Source organism: Aquila chrysaetos, chromosome 3 (assembly GCF_900496995.4).
Source record: "Aquila chrysaetos chrysaetos chromosome 3, bAquChr1.4, whole genome shotgun sequence".
NCBI classification, from domain to species: Eukaryota; Metazoa; Chordata; class Aves; order Accipitriformes; family Accipitridae; genus Aquila; species Aquila chrysaetos.
In genome coordinates, this window is record NC_044006.1 from 55,106,757 (window position 1) to 55,123,698 (window position 16,942).

The following is a 16,942-nucleotide window of genomic DNA, read 5'->3' on the forward strand; positions in this document are numbered from 1 at the left end:
CGACCTCCCGCCGGCGCAGGCGCGGTGCTGGCAGGCCGGGGAATTACCGGGGTCCAGCGCCTCCCGCCGCGGAGGCTCCCCCACCGCTCCCCGGGGCATGCCCTGGCTCAAGGGCAGGTCAGGTCGGTGGCCCAGCTCGGGGCATGGCTCCGCAGTCTGCGGCTGGGCTGGGGCTGGTGGGCACTGGCAAGCGGCGGGGGGGCCTGGCTGGGAATGCTCCACGTTTTTATTGCGGAGAGCTTTGCCTCCGGCGATTGCAACCCGGTCGCTGCTTATAAAGGGGTCATATATGCTATTCTGGAAGGTAGTTTTGTTATAAGTTAAAAAATACATTAAAAAAGGCAACTCCCCCCATTAGTAGTTGTTAGCATCTGAGAGGCGAATCTTGTTTTATGCAGCTTATTCTTTCTTATATATGAAACATACTGAAAATAGCAAAACATAATGTTCCCGTAGAGCAAATAAAAAGCTTATATCAATGTAAACTAATAAAGTTATGAATGGACTTATGCACAACGTGCACTTTGAAAGATACACCTTTATTTGGGGATTTTATGTTCTGGAATGTTTTTGGTTTTATTATTTTCTCCTGTCCTGGCTAGTTGCAGATGCTGGGAGTATATAAGCTTATTTTTACACACTGTGAGTACGTTCCTAAGGTATTGTAACCTTGCCTGTGCAGCCATACAGCAGGATTTGTTCGCGGAATTAATACTTAATGGTAGCATTAATACTAGTTAGTCACTGTTTATTAGATGAGGAGCTTGCCAGGGTACATAATCATCGCTAGTAGGCCGAGACTGTTGGATCAACCAGGAGACCTCTCTGGATTTTCTCACCAGAGTGATGGAAGCAAGAGGAGGGCTAGATGGATTATTCCGATGTGATACAGTTTATGGACCACAGGCTGGGAATTTGTCTTTGTACAGATTATTTACATGCTCCTAAACCCTTTGTTGGAGCAAGAGGTAATACATAGTAAATGTTTAATGTGGTTTACAAAAAATATAAACAATGTAATTTATGTAGGAAGGATTTGGAAGATTTATTGTCATTTAGAAAACGTATTTATAAAACGTGGCGCAAATAGTCTGATTTCAAAAAATTACAGAGATGCTTGTATACAAGTAGAAAACTAGTATTTACATTATTGCTGCTTATACATAATGTATTAGTGAAAATTTAAAATATTTTTTCCTTTGATTTTTCTGCAGGTTTTGAGCATAGTCTTGCAATATATTTTTCTGTTCCTTAATGGGTTTTTCTTCTCCAGGGATAAAGCCATGGCCAAAATGAGTGATAGCAACTTAGAAAAATCAACCATTATTCAGAAAGCAATAGCTTCTTGTTGTGGAGCTATAATTACATCATTATTTGGTAAGGCAAATTATCAAGCTTGCCACAGAGAGAATCTTTACAAAGTGATTACTCTTCAGTTTGACTCAGCATGATGTCTACATATATATGGTTTATCAGTTGCCACTAATATGTTCAACAAGGATGGTTTTGAATAGTTGTCTCATAATTTTTTGTATTTTAACAAATGTGGTTAACTGAAATCTTTCCCATCCCTGATAATCTTTAACCATTTCTGAAATACGAATAATTTTTATTGACTTCTCATTTTTTCCTCTTGATGTAGTAATTAATTGATTGCTTTCTTCAAGAAACAAAACTAATAATAAAAATTAATTTCCATACTTCCTGCTGCTTAAAAGTAGATTTTAAATAAAAGACTACTTTACAGTACAAGACATAAATCCTGCAAATGTGGCCCCTGTGAGATGTCCCCTTCATGTTACCACTTCAGTAGTAACATTAATTTACTCTGCTGTGATGTCTTACACTGGTAAAGCCTTTTATTGGGGGAGGAGGGTCATCCCTAAACATTGCTTTTAAGGATAGCTTTTTGTTAGGCCTTTAAACCTCTGGATAATCTGTGAAATTCATATGCTTCATATTCAGTTGTCTTGCCCAGGACCTCCTTCCCCACCTGTACCCAAGGAGGCATCGATTGGTTAGGTTCAGTACTTCGTATCCCTTGGAGCTCTTCAAGCTCATTAGCCTATACTTTGTATTTCAGTTACTTTTTGGCTTAAGCTAGCCTTTTGTTCTGACTTTTAACAGTGGTTATGCTGCGGGGAAATGTGCAATTTTCTCAGCATGATTTTTCCCCCCCAAAATTTCCAAATTTTTACAAAATAGGATCTTACCAGGACCCTGTCAAATTCATAGTCTTCTTAGTCTGTCCTTATACCATGTGTCCTGTGATGTTAGGTAAAGTAGCAAGCAAAGCTACATCAGACCTGTGGCATTTCCAGGATGGATTCCAACTGTGTGTACATAAGATTCTAGTACAGCATAAGGTGTTGGTATTCAAGAGCTCAAGAGGTATAGGAGACCGGCTCCTTTCTGAAGTGGCAGCTGGGGGATGAGGCAGAGTATGTGTGAGTGGGTAAAATACTACTAGATGCCAAATTTTAAGCAACTGAACTGAGCTGCAGGAGTCACATTTAGATCCCTATATTTAGATACGGAAATGTGAGCCAAGTATTCAACCTCCTGTTAGCCAACTGAGAGGCATCAACAGAGAGCTAAGGTGTGAGTCAGTTGCCTGTGCACAGGAACGTGTTCAGTGAGACACATGCTAGAGTATTTGACTTAGCCTCTAGCTGCTGCAGTCATTTCTGTCAACTGCATAGGTATTTTGGGTACCTTAGAGACTCGGGTAGCACTAGCTGCTGTTATGTAGGCAACTGAATCAAGCCCTCAGTCAATATAATCAGTAGAGGCTGGTCCAGCTGACCAGCCACTGTAGTGTTCAGCATGTCTAGGCCTGTAATAGTTGTGAGGGCTGGAGCAGAAACGATGAAATGTTCACTAAACCTTCATTTAATTTTCAACAACTCTAAAGTCAACAACTCTACACACAGCAAAGAAGGAAAGTATGTCATGAGTTTAACGTTTTTCTTTTGAACGTCGCTATTATGGTCAGTTTATTGAAAAAGAATAAACACATGAAAAAATGCTGTAATATTTTACGTGCTTGAGGCCAAAATCTGATCTTACATGCCTTGTGGTATGCCACTTACAAAAGGTTAGCAGCAGGGATAATAGCACAAGTTTTAGCACTTTCAGACAAGATGACACAATGGGTTTTGGATGAGCTTTGTGTATCTCTAATATTTGTTGTCGGTGCAACTGTTAGTAAATTAGAAAAGATACATATCGTCACTTGCAAACCATACAGGATTTGTAGTTCTCCTTTTTGCCTCTGTCTGATAACATTGTAAAACAGGCCTCTTTTTTTTCCCCTCTGGGAAAAAAAAAAAAAAAAAGCCGTAGAAGTTCATGATAAGGCATCTGTATACTTGTACATTTTCAGGGCATGCAGGGTGTTTCTGAATGACTTCTGTTTCATTTTAGTAACTCCTCTTGATGTTATCAAAACTCGACTGCAAGCCCAAAGCAATCCATTCTCCAAAGGTAAATGTGTAGTGTAATGGAGGGCACAATTCACTTCTTGCTGTTGTATTTAGCTGATAGTAATCATAATGCTGAGCTACAGGATGTTTTTATTTGTTTCGCAATAGTTGTGTTTGTTTCTTAAGCGTAAGCGGCGGGGGGGGGGGGGCAACACAGCAATATATACTGAAATTGCTAAAGAAAGAATTTGCCAGTGAACAGACACAGTGGAAAAAAAATCCTGTAAATACCATTTTAAACAGACTTTTTTCTGTCTGTCTTAGTATTTTCATTGTGGCAGAAGGTACAACTATTACCAAGTTGAGTTTAAAAAAAAAAAGCTCTTAATAACTAAATATTTCATCAGAGGGCTTATATGATCAGGACTCTATATCAAAGTTCAGCTCCTCCAGAATCCAGAGACTTTTGAAAAAGAGTAGTAAGTCTTACCTAAGTCACTTGCCACTAGGGTTCTAAATAGATGAAGACATTGTGTACTCAAAGATATGTCAATGATTCCTACTATTTAGTTGTAATTAATAAATCGGATTTAAAAGGAAAGGAGATGACTGGTGTTCCATGTTATATGTGGAGATGAATATTTCCAGTCACACTTGCTGTAAATCAGGAAAAATAGTTGTGCCTTCTATCCTGGTTTTTTAGTAAATTCTAAACCCTTCAGAAATCTGAAAATGTGAAGCTTGAAGTATGTTTTCATAATGGCAATAATATTTTATCAAACAGGTTCAAGGTACATGATGTAGAAGAAATCAAAAACAAGTAGAGAGGATGATCTAGTATAAATACAGTCTAACCTAAGATATAATGCTTCCACTTGTAATGTGGATGCTGAGGCTACTTAATAAAAGATTTAAAAGTCTGAAAGATGTTCACATAGTTACATACAATATTGCTATTCAGGTCTTGTGTTGGTTTTAGCCTTCAGCAAATGGTGGTATAACATAAACACATCTCCTGGAGCCTGTGAGGGCAGTTTCATTTAGTCTGGCACTCTGAGGAGTACATTTGTTCCCCCTTTCCTTTTACCTAATGTCATCGTTGACTTTCCAAGATTATTTTGCCCCTCTGTGTCTAACCAGAGATAAATCTGTGTTGCCATTATATCCAATTTGAAATTGCTGCCGAGTAAGAACAATCTTACAAGCATTAACTATATTCTTGTACACCATTTTATTAGGAAAGTGTTTTGTATACTCCAATGGCCTTATGGATCATATATGTGTTTGTGAGAATGGTGACAGCAAAGCCTGGTATAAAAAAAGTGGGCATTTCAAAGGGATGTTGGTAAGAACATTTTACATTTATATAAAACTGTACATTGAAAACATTTTTAAGTAGCATGCTGTAAATGTTTTTTTCAAGTTCCAGTAGAATCTGTTATAATTTGAGAGGTTGTTCATGTGGTTACACTGTGTAATTTATATAGTGATTAATGATACTTTCTACAAGAAAACATATTCATTCCTTAAGATGAACAAGGAGGCAGCTGCACAGCTCTCCTCATAGGATACTGGCTGTATGATTTTATTTTCCCCACTTGAGCTATATTGTCAATAGTTGCTGATTGCAGGTACTCATTTTCTGTACCTACTTACAGCTCTTCTATCAACAGATCTTCCCAGTATGCTCCTGAGCTGAAAACTAACAATGCAGATAGCATTTCAAAGTTAAGTTAATGTGTCAAGTTCTGGATCCATTGAAACTTGTAGGACTAGCATTTTACCCAGACACTGGAAGCAGACTTGCTGTTGGACACTGTGATGCTGCTTCATTAATCAAGATTTTTGTTTGACTCTGCCATTAAATTACACGTGATCAAGGATTTTTCAGAATTAAATTTCTGAGAAGAATGAAATGTTCATGCAAAAGGTTTCTTGATCAGTTTTACAGTGTTATCTTTTTAAAAAAATTAATAACTTCACAAGTTTGAATTTTTCAATTAACTTTACCATATAATTTTTAGAAAGTCGCTTAGTTTTCCAACTGACATGATTTTAGGCCCATTTTTGCTATGACAGGGTGATTCGTAAAGAAGAATGACTATGATATCATTGGATCTCCTTTCGTGTTTTTTAAAAAAACAGTGCTGACAATTGTGTGGTAAAGAAAATTGTAGTGGACATTGTAGGTTTCCAGTGGCAGGACTGTACAGTTGTTTTGCTGTATTTGCCCATATAGTTAGTAAGGTATATAAATATGCCGCGCAGTCATTGGATTTAGTTACGTCCTTTCTCCAATCTTTTTTCCATACCTTCCTGTACTGTAAATTTGTTGAAGCTAGTATAAACTTATAAACTAACTAGTACAGAATATATTTGGAGAAAACATAGAATACTAGTATAGCATTTTCTGTCTTTTTTTTCCCCTCTTAAGTGTCTTTTTTGTCAAATCATCTTAGGACCTTTTAGGGCTTCTTGACTCCCTCTCAAAGCTCCATTTTTTCAAGTCAGGCTTGTTTTAATAAATCATGTCTTTGTTTTCCCCATGCAACTTTTTACTTAAGTGGATCTGTCCATCAAAGCTGTCTCCTCTAAAGCTATTTGCCTTTTTCTTCCTGTGAGTCCTTTTTGTGGTCTGTCAGGCTCTGTATCTTTTGAGGCCCTGTGATAATGTCTGGTCTTAAGCATATTCCAATCCATCAAATCTCAACCTCTTCCCCCAAATGTTTAAGAAAATTAGGTATCCTGATATTAGGAAGTTTGTCTTTTTGATGGTGATTTCAGTTGAATGATCTTCAAGGTTTAGTGTTCCTCTGCTGTCAGTGGTCTGGGAATATATGGGACAGCTGTGGTATTAATTGTAAGCTTCCAAGAATATAGTATAGTGTATATACATTGCACATATGTTGTCAACTTGTTGTCAGAGAAAGCAAGTATTGAAGAATCATTGACAGTTAATTGCTATTTCATGCCAAGAACTCCTGTTACGTATTAAAAAAAATATTTTAGTGGATTATTTTGGGGAAGTTTCCACAAGTTGCTGCTGTGTTGTATTAGTTCTGAAAATAACTTACAGGCTGTCAGTTACTGATAAAAACTTACTACTTTGGTCCTTTAAAGATGGAAGGAAATTCTTAATTTCAAACACACAAATATTTCTGTTCAGCTCAGTAGAACTATTTGTGTGATTAAATGTGATAGCTAGTGTTAGCAACTACAAAATTGGGATCGTAGAATGATAAGCCATTTTAGAAACATAGTTTTTTAATACATTAATTTTGTGTTCTGCCAGCTAAAATATATTATTGAGTACAAAAGCTTTGTAGCTAATTATTGCTCTTTGCCTGGTTATATTTTTAGGATGCATTTGTGAAAATTATTCAAATAGAGGGAATAAAATCACTGTGGAGTGGACTTCCCCCAACACTGTAAGCTGAATGGAGGGGTTTTTGGTAACATATTATTAAAAATTTAACTCCATTATTTAGACAAATGAGTATGTTTATTTGTAAGTGATTTTAAAAATATTGGTAAATTCTGAAGTTACAGATAGTGATGTAATCAGTTTTATCAGAAACATCTAAAGACAGTATAATTTCTGCCAGATCTTGAGATTCCTCCTTGTAACTTCCTTAATATATTCTCAGTAGTTAAACAGGAATATCAGACTTCATTCTGCCTTTTAGAGATGGTATCCTTACTGTAACCATCCCCTTGATAGTATCATTGAATCATAGGGTGAAAAGTGATCGTTAGAGAATGCTAGTCTTTGATTTATATTTCCTATCCTAGCTTGTTACTAATGACTTGCAATAAGCAACACAGCTGTTTCCACAGACACTGTAGTGTTGCACCTCATTACCCTGACGTAATTTTTTTTTAAACATCTAACTAGAATCTTCTTTATTCCAAAGAACTTTATTGGTTTTTATCCTATACAACTTTGTCATGGAAAACAGATCATTCCTTTTCTCTCCACAAGAGCAATTTACATATTCAAACACTGTTAACAAATCCCCTCCTCGTCTTCTCTTTAAGCTTAACAGCACCAATCTGTTTTATCTTGTTATTCATATTAACCTAGCATGGATAGTAATTAAGACCTCTATAATTATGTCCCCCTCCATAAGCAATCCGAGGAAGTGGTCAAATCTAACATGTATATTAAAGTTGTATCTTGTAAGACTGAAGTGTTGTGTTACAGTTAGTTCTCTTGTTCCAAGTCAAAGAGCCCAGTGAGAAAGCACTGGTACACTTTTGATTTGCACACAGTGTTCAGTATATAGACACAAAAAAGCAAAGCATGGTGGAGCTCAGGCCTTGTTATTTAACCTGCGTCATGTGGCAATTTCAAAATACAAACCTTTAGGATCTAACTGAACTAAGAGGTCTGTATTTCAGCCATGACAGAGTTTTTTCTTCAACATGTTACTCCTGCAGAGAACAGCCAGCTTCTTGACTGGAGAGAGGTACATAGTATTTAAAAGAGCTAAACTATGAATTGTTGGTTTTCCAAGCATGACAGTCTTCATTGTTTTTTGGTAATGATGGTATGTGCTATATTGGCACAGACATAACACAAAAATATAATTGCAGTTTTATAGTAAGATAGGGTGCTTTACCCCTACACTGAATGATTACAGATCTAGCTGTTATAGTCTGTACTATGCTGGAATGGAAAAAACTTATATTTACTCACTCCACATTGTCTTTCAAGTAATGAGAATCGTTAAGTATTGATTAAGATAGAGAAAATACTTGCCGATTGTTAAATGAATAAAAATTTAAGGTTAGTAGCTGCTTCCATAATGTTTTGTTTGCTTGCTTCATATTCACATCTTTCAATTCCATTCCTTTATCCAAATAGTTCTGAAGCTGATATGAAGTACATTTTGACTGAGATAATCCACCATCATTTTACTTACAGTTTTTCCTCATGAAATTAAAAACTAGAAAACTGAGAAATCTATGAATTTGAAACTCTGAACTAGAGACAGTGAATCAAAGCCATGGGATTAATGCTTTTTCTTCATCCATAACAACACACAGCTGGAGATCTAACTTTTCCTTATTTAAGCAAAATATCCATACAAGTTCATTGACTTTATGTTCCTGCTTTCCTTGTATTGATTTAGATTCCATCTCTTATATTTTAGAATAATGGCACTTCCTACCACAGTAATCTATTTTACCTGCTATGACCAACTGAGTGAAGCTCTGAAATCTAGACTAGGAAAGGATGATGAACACATTCCAGTTCTTGCAGGTGCCTTAAGCAGATGTAAGTTGTTATCTGTTTAAAGAGAAAAGTGAAATAAAATACCTGTATGCAGTTTTCTTGGCTTTGTTTTGTTGTTCTGTTTTGGTTTTAAAGTAAATTTGCTGTGGCTTTAAATGAGGGATAATATTACGTGGAGCTGGGCATAGGAAGGAATACTGTAATTATGCAGTATTTCTTGGGCAACATAACCCTCTAACCTGGAATAATGTGAATTATTTTTGGTGTTACACTTTCACTACATGTGTAATTTATTCACAATTTGATAGTTCTAGACACCTACCAAGGACAGTTTAATTTAAGTCTGTTCTGTGGTGACTCCAATAATAAAAATCATTATTTTCTATAATGGAAGCTACACAGGTAATTACAAGGAAAATTAAAATTGGACTTGTACTTGGTTTACTGCTGCATGATATAAAGGGACTGAATTTCTTTTTATATTTTCTTACTTTTGTTTATTCTTTTCCTTATATATTTTTGTAGAAGTAGCTCAGGTCATATATTTTTGGGCTTTCTTAGAAGACTCTGAGAATGTAGTTCCATATTCTACTTGTGACGTCTATGAGGGGGACTGGAAGACTAGTAGAAAAATAATTGTTATTCTGTGGTAATGTGGCAAATTGTTCTTATTAGGCTGCTCCATGGTTTAAATTCACATGTCAAAGAAACCTTATCCCAGCAACAGGAGGAAAGTAAAATCGTCTATTACATGTGTGATGGGAGCTTGTTAGTGAGTGGCGACTCACTAATCTTTCCACGAGGTGCAAGAGAGTTACTTTATCAGATACAGATTGCCTGCTAAATAATCTTGATAGTTTAAAATAAGAATGGCAAAGATGCTTAGAAATCAATAAAAGCTTAATCTCTAACCATCATTTTTGTCCTTAACAAGAAAAATCCCCAAACCCCAAGTGCACTTTCTTCAAGTTACACTTAAAAATGGTAATTATTGAAAAGTAATCTTTACAAGTACTTGAAATTTTCAGCCTATTTAAGTAATAAATCTGAAAATGAGGATTCTTAACATGTTACATGGATTACAACGTGTCAGTATTGAAAAAAGGTAGGTAGCGTGTGTGTCCAAATGTTTAGGTACTGTGAATAGATATGGTATTATCTGGAAAGGAAACTTATTTTGGGAATTATTTCAAGGCAAATGGAAGAGCTGAAAGGAATCAAATATATAAAGCAAGGTGAGACCTGACTTTAATGTTCAGGAAATACTACTAGTAAATGTTGATTTTTAAAAAAGCCCACATTTTTCGCATTTGCAGTTGGTTCAGTTACTGTAGTGAGCCCCCTGGAGCTGATCAGAACTAGAATGCAGTATCGCAAGTTGTCCTACAAGCAACTATACACATGCGTTAGCAGTAAAGTGGCTACAGACGGATGGTTTTCCCTGTGGAGGGGCTGGAGTTCTACTGTTCTGAGAGATGTACCTTTCTCAGGTGGGGTTTATTTTCATGCAAGTTTGTGTTATGTCAGAAGATCTGTTTATGCATAATTGTTAGACTTTTTCTGTGTTTTTTTAGGTAATTTTAATGGTTAGCTTTAAGAATGACTGAGATTTACTTGCTCTCTTTTGAGTGTTTTTATTTATAAATTCTTTGAGGACCTGATTTTTATTTTTTCCCCCATTTTGTTTGTGAATACCAGCTAGGGCTCATTGTTACATTCCGTTTCTCTATACTTAGACTGTTTCTTCTCATCTTTAGAATCATAAAATCATAGAATACTAGGTTGGAAGGGACCTCAAGGATCATCTGGTCCAACCTTTCTTGGCAAAAAATTAGCTTATGCTTGGCAAAAATTTAGCTTATGCAATGACTGTTTTTGAAGACTTTCAGTAGGAAATTTTCTCTGTAATAGGTAGAGTGGCTATTTCCTTATAGAGAAACTTGCTGTATCTAAGTGTTCTGATGCTTAATTTTGAAAACATGTACAAAGAGAGAGTGACACAGTAGTGTCTTCAGGAATTTTTGTTAGCAAGATGAATGAGTTTGTGTAACTGCTCCAAAAAACATGAAGCTAAAGCATCACTTGTTAGCAGAGCTCCAAAGCTGAAAATCTACAAAAGTCTGATACAGAGCATATCTAGGCCTAGGACTATTCTTTAAGATAACACGGACAGAAGAGATCATGCTTTCTTCCTTTCTGTCACACGTTTGCTACGTTGTGAGCTACAGAGGTAATTGGATGACTCTGCTAAAGGACAGTTTTCCCACTTGTTAATGCCAGTGGTGAGAGCCCGTGACTCCTTGAGGCCTGTTGTTGTCAGAGCACTTGGGGATCATTAGGCATCAATTGTCCTTGAAGCAGTTTCTGTCCTTTGGATAGTACCAGGAATAACACCTTTGAACACCTTGTGTTGGCCCAGAAAAATGCTTCAAACCTATTTTTGGAGGCAGAGAACCCTTGAAGTATTTGACCTGCTATCTTTGTTCTCCCACTTCATTCTTAAGATAATCTGACATGTAATTTAATTTGTGGTTCCAGACAGTCTAGTGAACCGATAATTGGTTTGGACTTATGGGATTTGAGCACATTTAGATGTGCACCTGGAATAAATTTCAAATTGGCTGTGAACCAAACCAATGCATGGTAAATGGGGGGGATTAGGATATTTAGTTAAAAATTGCACTTAGCAGTTAAGTGAGTTAACAGAACTAAATTATTTCAGCCGTTTTCTTTTCAGAATGAATAATACTCTGTTTTTTTCACTTTGCTACTGGTAGGTGTTTGAAGATTGTGGTTGGACTGTATTTCCTGCTTAAGGATCCTGTTACTTGATGGGACTTAATTTAGCCTTCTGTGACAGGGAAGGCTTCTGAACCTATGGAAACATGTTTTCTCTAAGGCTAAAGATAACTGTCAGAATTCATCTCAACCTTTTGCCAAAGTACTTCCTGTTCAGTATTTATTTTTTAATTTACTTATTTTTCTTCTCTGCCAAATGCATCTTTCTCTTAGGCTGTTCTGCTAAGCTTTGTAAGGTAACTCCAAAATTCTTCATCTAGTTCCTGTTGCCCAACTTCAGGTAGAAACTCTTGTTCTCTTACTGATTTTTGTCTGTAGCCATGTGGCAGGAGCTAGTGATCTTCCTTCCGTCTGCTGCTTTTAACAGAGCAGGAAGATCAGAGGACTGTGATGGAGTGCACAAGGAAGAGGGCACTAGGGTGATGTCTGTGTGTTCTTCTCAGCCCTTTTCAGATTCTTGTGTCCATGCCTGCTGTTCCTCCACTGATCCAAAACATCCTCATTGATTTTAAGTCAGTCTCCACACTGCTCTGGCATTCACTTCACAGCTCTCGGGCACTTGTCTGTGCCCCGTACTTTGTAGGCATCATGGGGTGCTGGAAGGGTAGAGGCACAGGTTAACATGCAGCTCCTGCCTTATGGGTTAAGGACTATTGTTGAAGAGCCAGAATTGAGCAGGCAATTAGGTGCATGAGTAAAGGAAAATGTATTTAAAAAAAACAACAAAACAAACCAAAATTAAATGCCACAAAACTCTGATGATATAAAGCTAAGAGTGTTTAATGCTGCTTAATGCCTTTTCCAAATGTGTTTTCTGATTATTTTTTCCTTATAAATACTCTATGCAGTTAAGATGTTCTCCCTTAATACCTTCAATCTTAGCTCTTCTGTTTGAATGATGCCCCAACAGCATCGTGGTTTCTGGTATTCTGACAGCACAGTCTGCACTTTTGCTGCAGTTAGCTCAACTTAGCTCTTTGAAGAGGAATTAAAGTCAGTGTAACAATTTGTACTGAGAAAGCAGCTCCTCTGTGAAAAGAGTCAAGCAGCACAGCATGACTCAAGCAGCACAGGGTGATTAGAATCCCACTGTGTTACTAGACCAACTGTGAATGATGTGCCTCAAGCATGTTCCCTCGGGAGGCTAGGTAGACTGAATAAAATTTAAGGTGTGAATGTTTATAAGCACAAGAATTGGGTTAACAATAACACTTGAGTCATTCTTTAAGCAGTGTTGCAGAGAATATAAATGTAAAAGGTATACAGGGAAGGGAGTCCTTCAGGTGCTTAAGCGAAGTTTTGGATTTAGATAATTTATATTAAATTAGGATTTCATACATTTCAATAGTAGGTTTTCCTCAAACCCTGAGAATGCCTTCTGAGATACTGCCTATGTTTACTTTCGCAAAATGTTGGAGGCCCGGCATGTGTGCTGGTGGTGTTCATGGCAAGAAAATACCTTGATATTTCTCTGCTGGCACAACCTCCAGAACTCAGTGCTGAATGAGGGACAGTTATCTTTCAGGATACACAGCTGTCATTTGCAGAATTTATTTGACCGACTGCCACAAGGAATCACTGTATAATTCAGCCCGGTAGCATACAGTTTAAAGAGTTTTAGTTAGAATGCAGAAAGAGTGCAGTTTAGTTCAGCAGATAAAACCAGAAACAGATGTTATTCCTAGAAGTTATTAGTCAGAGTTGCCTTTGACAGTCCTAATGGAGGCATTCCCCCCCTGAGTAATTCCAGAGAGCAAAATTGTATTTCTTGGTTCTCTCAGGATTAAATTTTACACTCTGTCCCCCAGAAGAGTATGAGGCAGTCCTGAGCAACCTTTCATTTTGTATGAAACACGTTTTTGTAGAATTAGTAAGCTCATGCCTGAAAACATAGCAAATAATTAAAAGCCTACATTCTGCTTTATGTTAAATTGAATTTTAAAAAAATCAGTTATGTGAGTTTTGTAGTGCTTGGGTTAGATTGTATTAAGGTAGGGGTTACTTTATGGGAATGACAAAATGATCAGGCTAATTTGTATCGTATGAAGAAATTTGGAATATGGAGATAAAGGGGAACAAGGCAGTCTGTCCATGGATCATCACAGAGAACACTTTTATTTTGCTTTCAGCTCTTGTTTCTTTTTGCTGCTGTTGCCACAGTAGAACTCTTACGTCTGTACTTGATAAAAGAATTTCTGTATTTGACGTACAAATGTGTTGTAATGCGAGTTTATTTTTTTTATAACCATAGCAATGTACTGGTATAATTATGAACGTTTCAAGAAGATGATGTGCAAGGAAGTTGGTGCACATGAACCAACATTTTTTATTGCTTTTACTTCAGGAGCAGCATCTGGCTCTGTAAGTATGTATTTTTGTTTCCAGTACTACTCTTTATTATTATCACTAATAAAATATTTTAAAGAGGTATGATTTTATATGATTCTGTCAGAAATGGTGTATGTTTTGGGATGCATCTACTTTAAAACACATGGCCTGGCATTCAAGCTGATTGGGTGTATCTGAATAAATTACAGTGTTCTGAAATACAAGACTTCTAATAATATCAGGTGCTTGGAATATCAAATCTAGTTTTAAACTGAGTGCACTTTAATTTAAAATTTTTAATTACATTTTAATTGTTTGTGCTCTAACATTAAAATGGATTTCTTTTCCTAATAGATTGCAGCTGTCATAACTCTGCCATTTGATGTAGTGAAAACACATAGGCAGACTGAACTTTGGGAGAGTGAGACTTTAAAAAGTAAGTTGCTGGTAAGGAGAAAAAGAACCCATAATGTTTGGAAAAATAAAACTTAGTGTTTGAGTATATAAACTTTTGGTAGGAATTTTAAATATTTGTCTTTCTTCTGAAGTTTATCTAAAAATTCTATCACTAAGGCCTTTTTTCTTCTGCAAATTGTAACATCTTATAGGATATTTTTTATCTCCTAGGATAAATACAATATTTCATTAATAGCATGGAGGAGGGAAGAGGTGTGATTTCAGTACCGTTTAGGTTAATAAGTTGGTATAAAATAGAAACAAAAATATCCAGAGCTATTAAATTTAGGTAGACCAATTGCAAATTTGTATACATTTAAGTAAGTTAAATAGGCAAAAAATTAATTTCTTATAAAACATTCAGGTGAACAGTGATCTATTGAAATAGACTTTTGCGTTGATAAAAATAACATGATAAAACATTTGCACATTCACTACCACTTGCCTCTTCACAACGATACTCTTCTTTTGTTAAATATTAGTCTAGAGAGAGAAAGCACTGTGCTCAGGTTATGTATTTTTTACCTTATTTTTGTGTGATTTCAAAGAAATTATTCTTGCGGGCATATTAGTGAATATCTTAACAGCTTTAAAGGTTGAAAGAGGAAGGAAGTTTCTTTTCTGTTCTGCGTTCAGTAGAGCACCACTGCATTTTATACAAATTCAAGTTGTATCTAAAACCTTTTTTTTTCCATTACTTGGGACCTGGACCAGCGGGGGACTTTCATTAACTTAAATAAATGTTAATCATGGCTTTAAGATTACAGACCAGTAAAAAGGCTGAGTGCCCAAATAGTTTCTGCTTAGAAACGAAGGCCCTAGTTTAGAACTATGTTATGAAAACCTAGTGCTCACTTTTTGGCATGAGGTTTCGTTCTCTCTGGCAAATTATTTTTAGCTGGTATAATTTTCAAAAAACCATATTTATGTTTCATTGCAGAACAGATGAAGATCAAAAAAGCTTTAAATATAAATAGTTTCTGTGTTTCAATTCTTCCCTTGTGCTGATGAATGTAAAAATTCATTGCTAACACCACTGTGAATCACAGGTAGCTGCCATATATTTATTAAGTTGATATTAACTAGATTAATATATATCTAAAATTTCATTATGGGTATCTATAATTTGTACTAGTAATTCTTTCCAAATCCTGTTGCTGTTAGAGTTGGACACTGACTATACATCTACATATTGTTTCTCTGTGGCCACAAAAATATTTTGTGGCTTCCAGATGCTGTAGGCTGTTCCTGCTGAATGCATTCTATGAAACTGTTTTAACTTTTCTCTAGAAAAAAACCGCCACTTTCATATTACAGATCAATGAAAACAACATGTGCAGAGTGAAATAGCACACAAAAAAATTCCTCTGTTTAAAACAGTTGCATGTCTGCAATGCAGATTGCTTCTTGATGCTGCTGCAGTTAGGTTGCTTATGGTATCTGATTTAGCTCTACAAGGGACTGCGATCCATATCTCATAGACCTATACTGTCTTAAACTAACTTATACGTTTTGGGGGATTTGATTTTTGTAAACTTAGATGTACGTTGTAGTGTCCTAGCTTAATTATTATATTCATTCTTCTGATACCAATTCTCAAAACTGACCTTCAGATTCAGTTCACCATAAAGGAAAGTTCTTGTTTAAAAATCTGAATTATGATGATCTTTTAGCTGCATGTATAAAGTGACGTGGAAAGGGACTGGCTCGTTTGAAAGCTAGTTGACTTTTTTCAACTCTATCAGTTATTCTAGTAAGGAATATTGTCTCTGTTCATGTATCTTACTTCAGGCATTACTACACATTTTTCCATGTCATGCTATTTTAACCTGAGTATTGTATGAACTTGCATACTGTATGAATTTAACATCCTGTATAAACACTATGGATAAAATTAACATAAAATTAATTAAACCTAATAATTACATTTGAAGTGACTGTCTTTCTTTGATTTCTAAAAATATTTTTCTGTGGTATTGTGTATATTGCTTAATTTACTGTTCTCTTGTACTGTATTGAGTTCCACAGAGGGACTGTACGTCAACCTGGGCAGTTATGAGGAAAATTGTCGCTAAAAATGGGATTACTGGATTATTTGCTGGTAAATCTTTTGATATCTTTCTAAAAAACCTCAGACTAGAGGGAAAGTTTTTTAATCAGTAACAAGTGATTATAGATATTAACATGCATAAATTATATAATATTTCCATCTATATGAACACTCTCAGTTATGGAATATTTTGCATATATAAAGCAACAGACACGCATACATCCAGAGAGAATTTTGGTAAACTCTTCATAAGTTACTAAGATACAGCTGTCCAAGATGGACATGATTTATTTAAAAAATAGAGGGATTGGGCTTGACAGATATGGCTGTATTGGCAATTAAAAATGGTGGGAAAACGTTCAGTTCATGAAATAGTTTCTTTCAAATTTAAATAATTTGTTGATTTCTTAAACTGTAATGGTTGGGTTTTTCAGAAAGAATTGGTACAAAGGAAATTTAATGGCTTGTGAGTTTGGAAGCTACAGTATGGAGATGTTTCTAGACTGAGAAAGTTTCTTAGATGCAGTTTTTAGTCCAGTGCTAAAAATTTCAAAACAGTCAGTACTGTTGCAGCACGTATATTTAGGAATAGCCACCCTAACTTTTGTTCTTCATCTCATACTAGTTTCTATACTCAATTTTTTT

The 16,942-nt window shown here is 35.9% G+C and overlaps 1 protein-coding gene across 7 annotated transcripts in view; it reads left to right on the top strand.

Moving 5' to 3' along the window:
* SLC25A40 (solute carrier family 25 member 40) overlaps nt 1-16,942 on the top strand; it is a 28,006-nt gene that overhangs the window by 382 nt on the left and 10,682 nt on the right. For 3 of the 7 annotated variants that reach the window (XM_041122278.1, XM_030008283.1, XM_041122279.1), the window contains exons 1-10: nt 64-117; nt 1,274-1,377; nt 3,427-3,486; nt 4,664-4,770; nt 6,786-6,853; nt 8,582-8,706; nt 9,981-10,154; nt 13,715-13,824; nt 14,146-14,227; nt 16,268-16,348. In XM_041122278.1, coding sequence (XP_040978212.1) covers nt 98-117; nt 1,274-1,377; nt 3,427-3,486; nt 4,664-4,770; nt 6,786-6,853; nt 8,582-8,706; nt 9,981-10,154; nt 13,715-13,824; nt 14,146-14,227; nt 16,268-16,348 — 931 coding nt within the window. In that variant the 5' untranslated portion in view covers nt 64-97. Of the gene's footprint in view, nt 1-63; nt 118-1,273; nt 1,378-3,426; nt 3,487-4,663; nt 4,771-6,785; nt 6,854-8,581; nt 8,707-9,980; nt 10,155-13,714; nt 13,825-14,145; nt 14,228-16,267; nt 16,349-16,942 lie in introns of those variants that run through there. The other 4 variants (XM_041122282.1, XM_041122281.1, XM_041122280.1 and 1 more) reach the window with 2 other exon arrangements.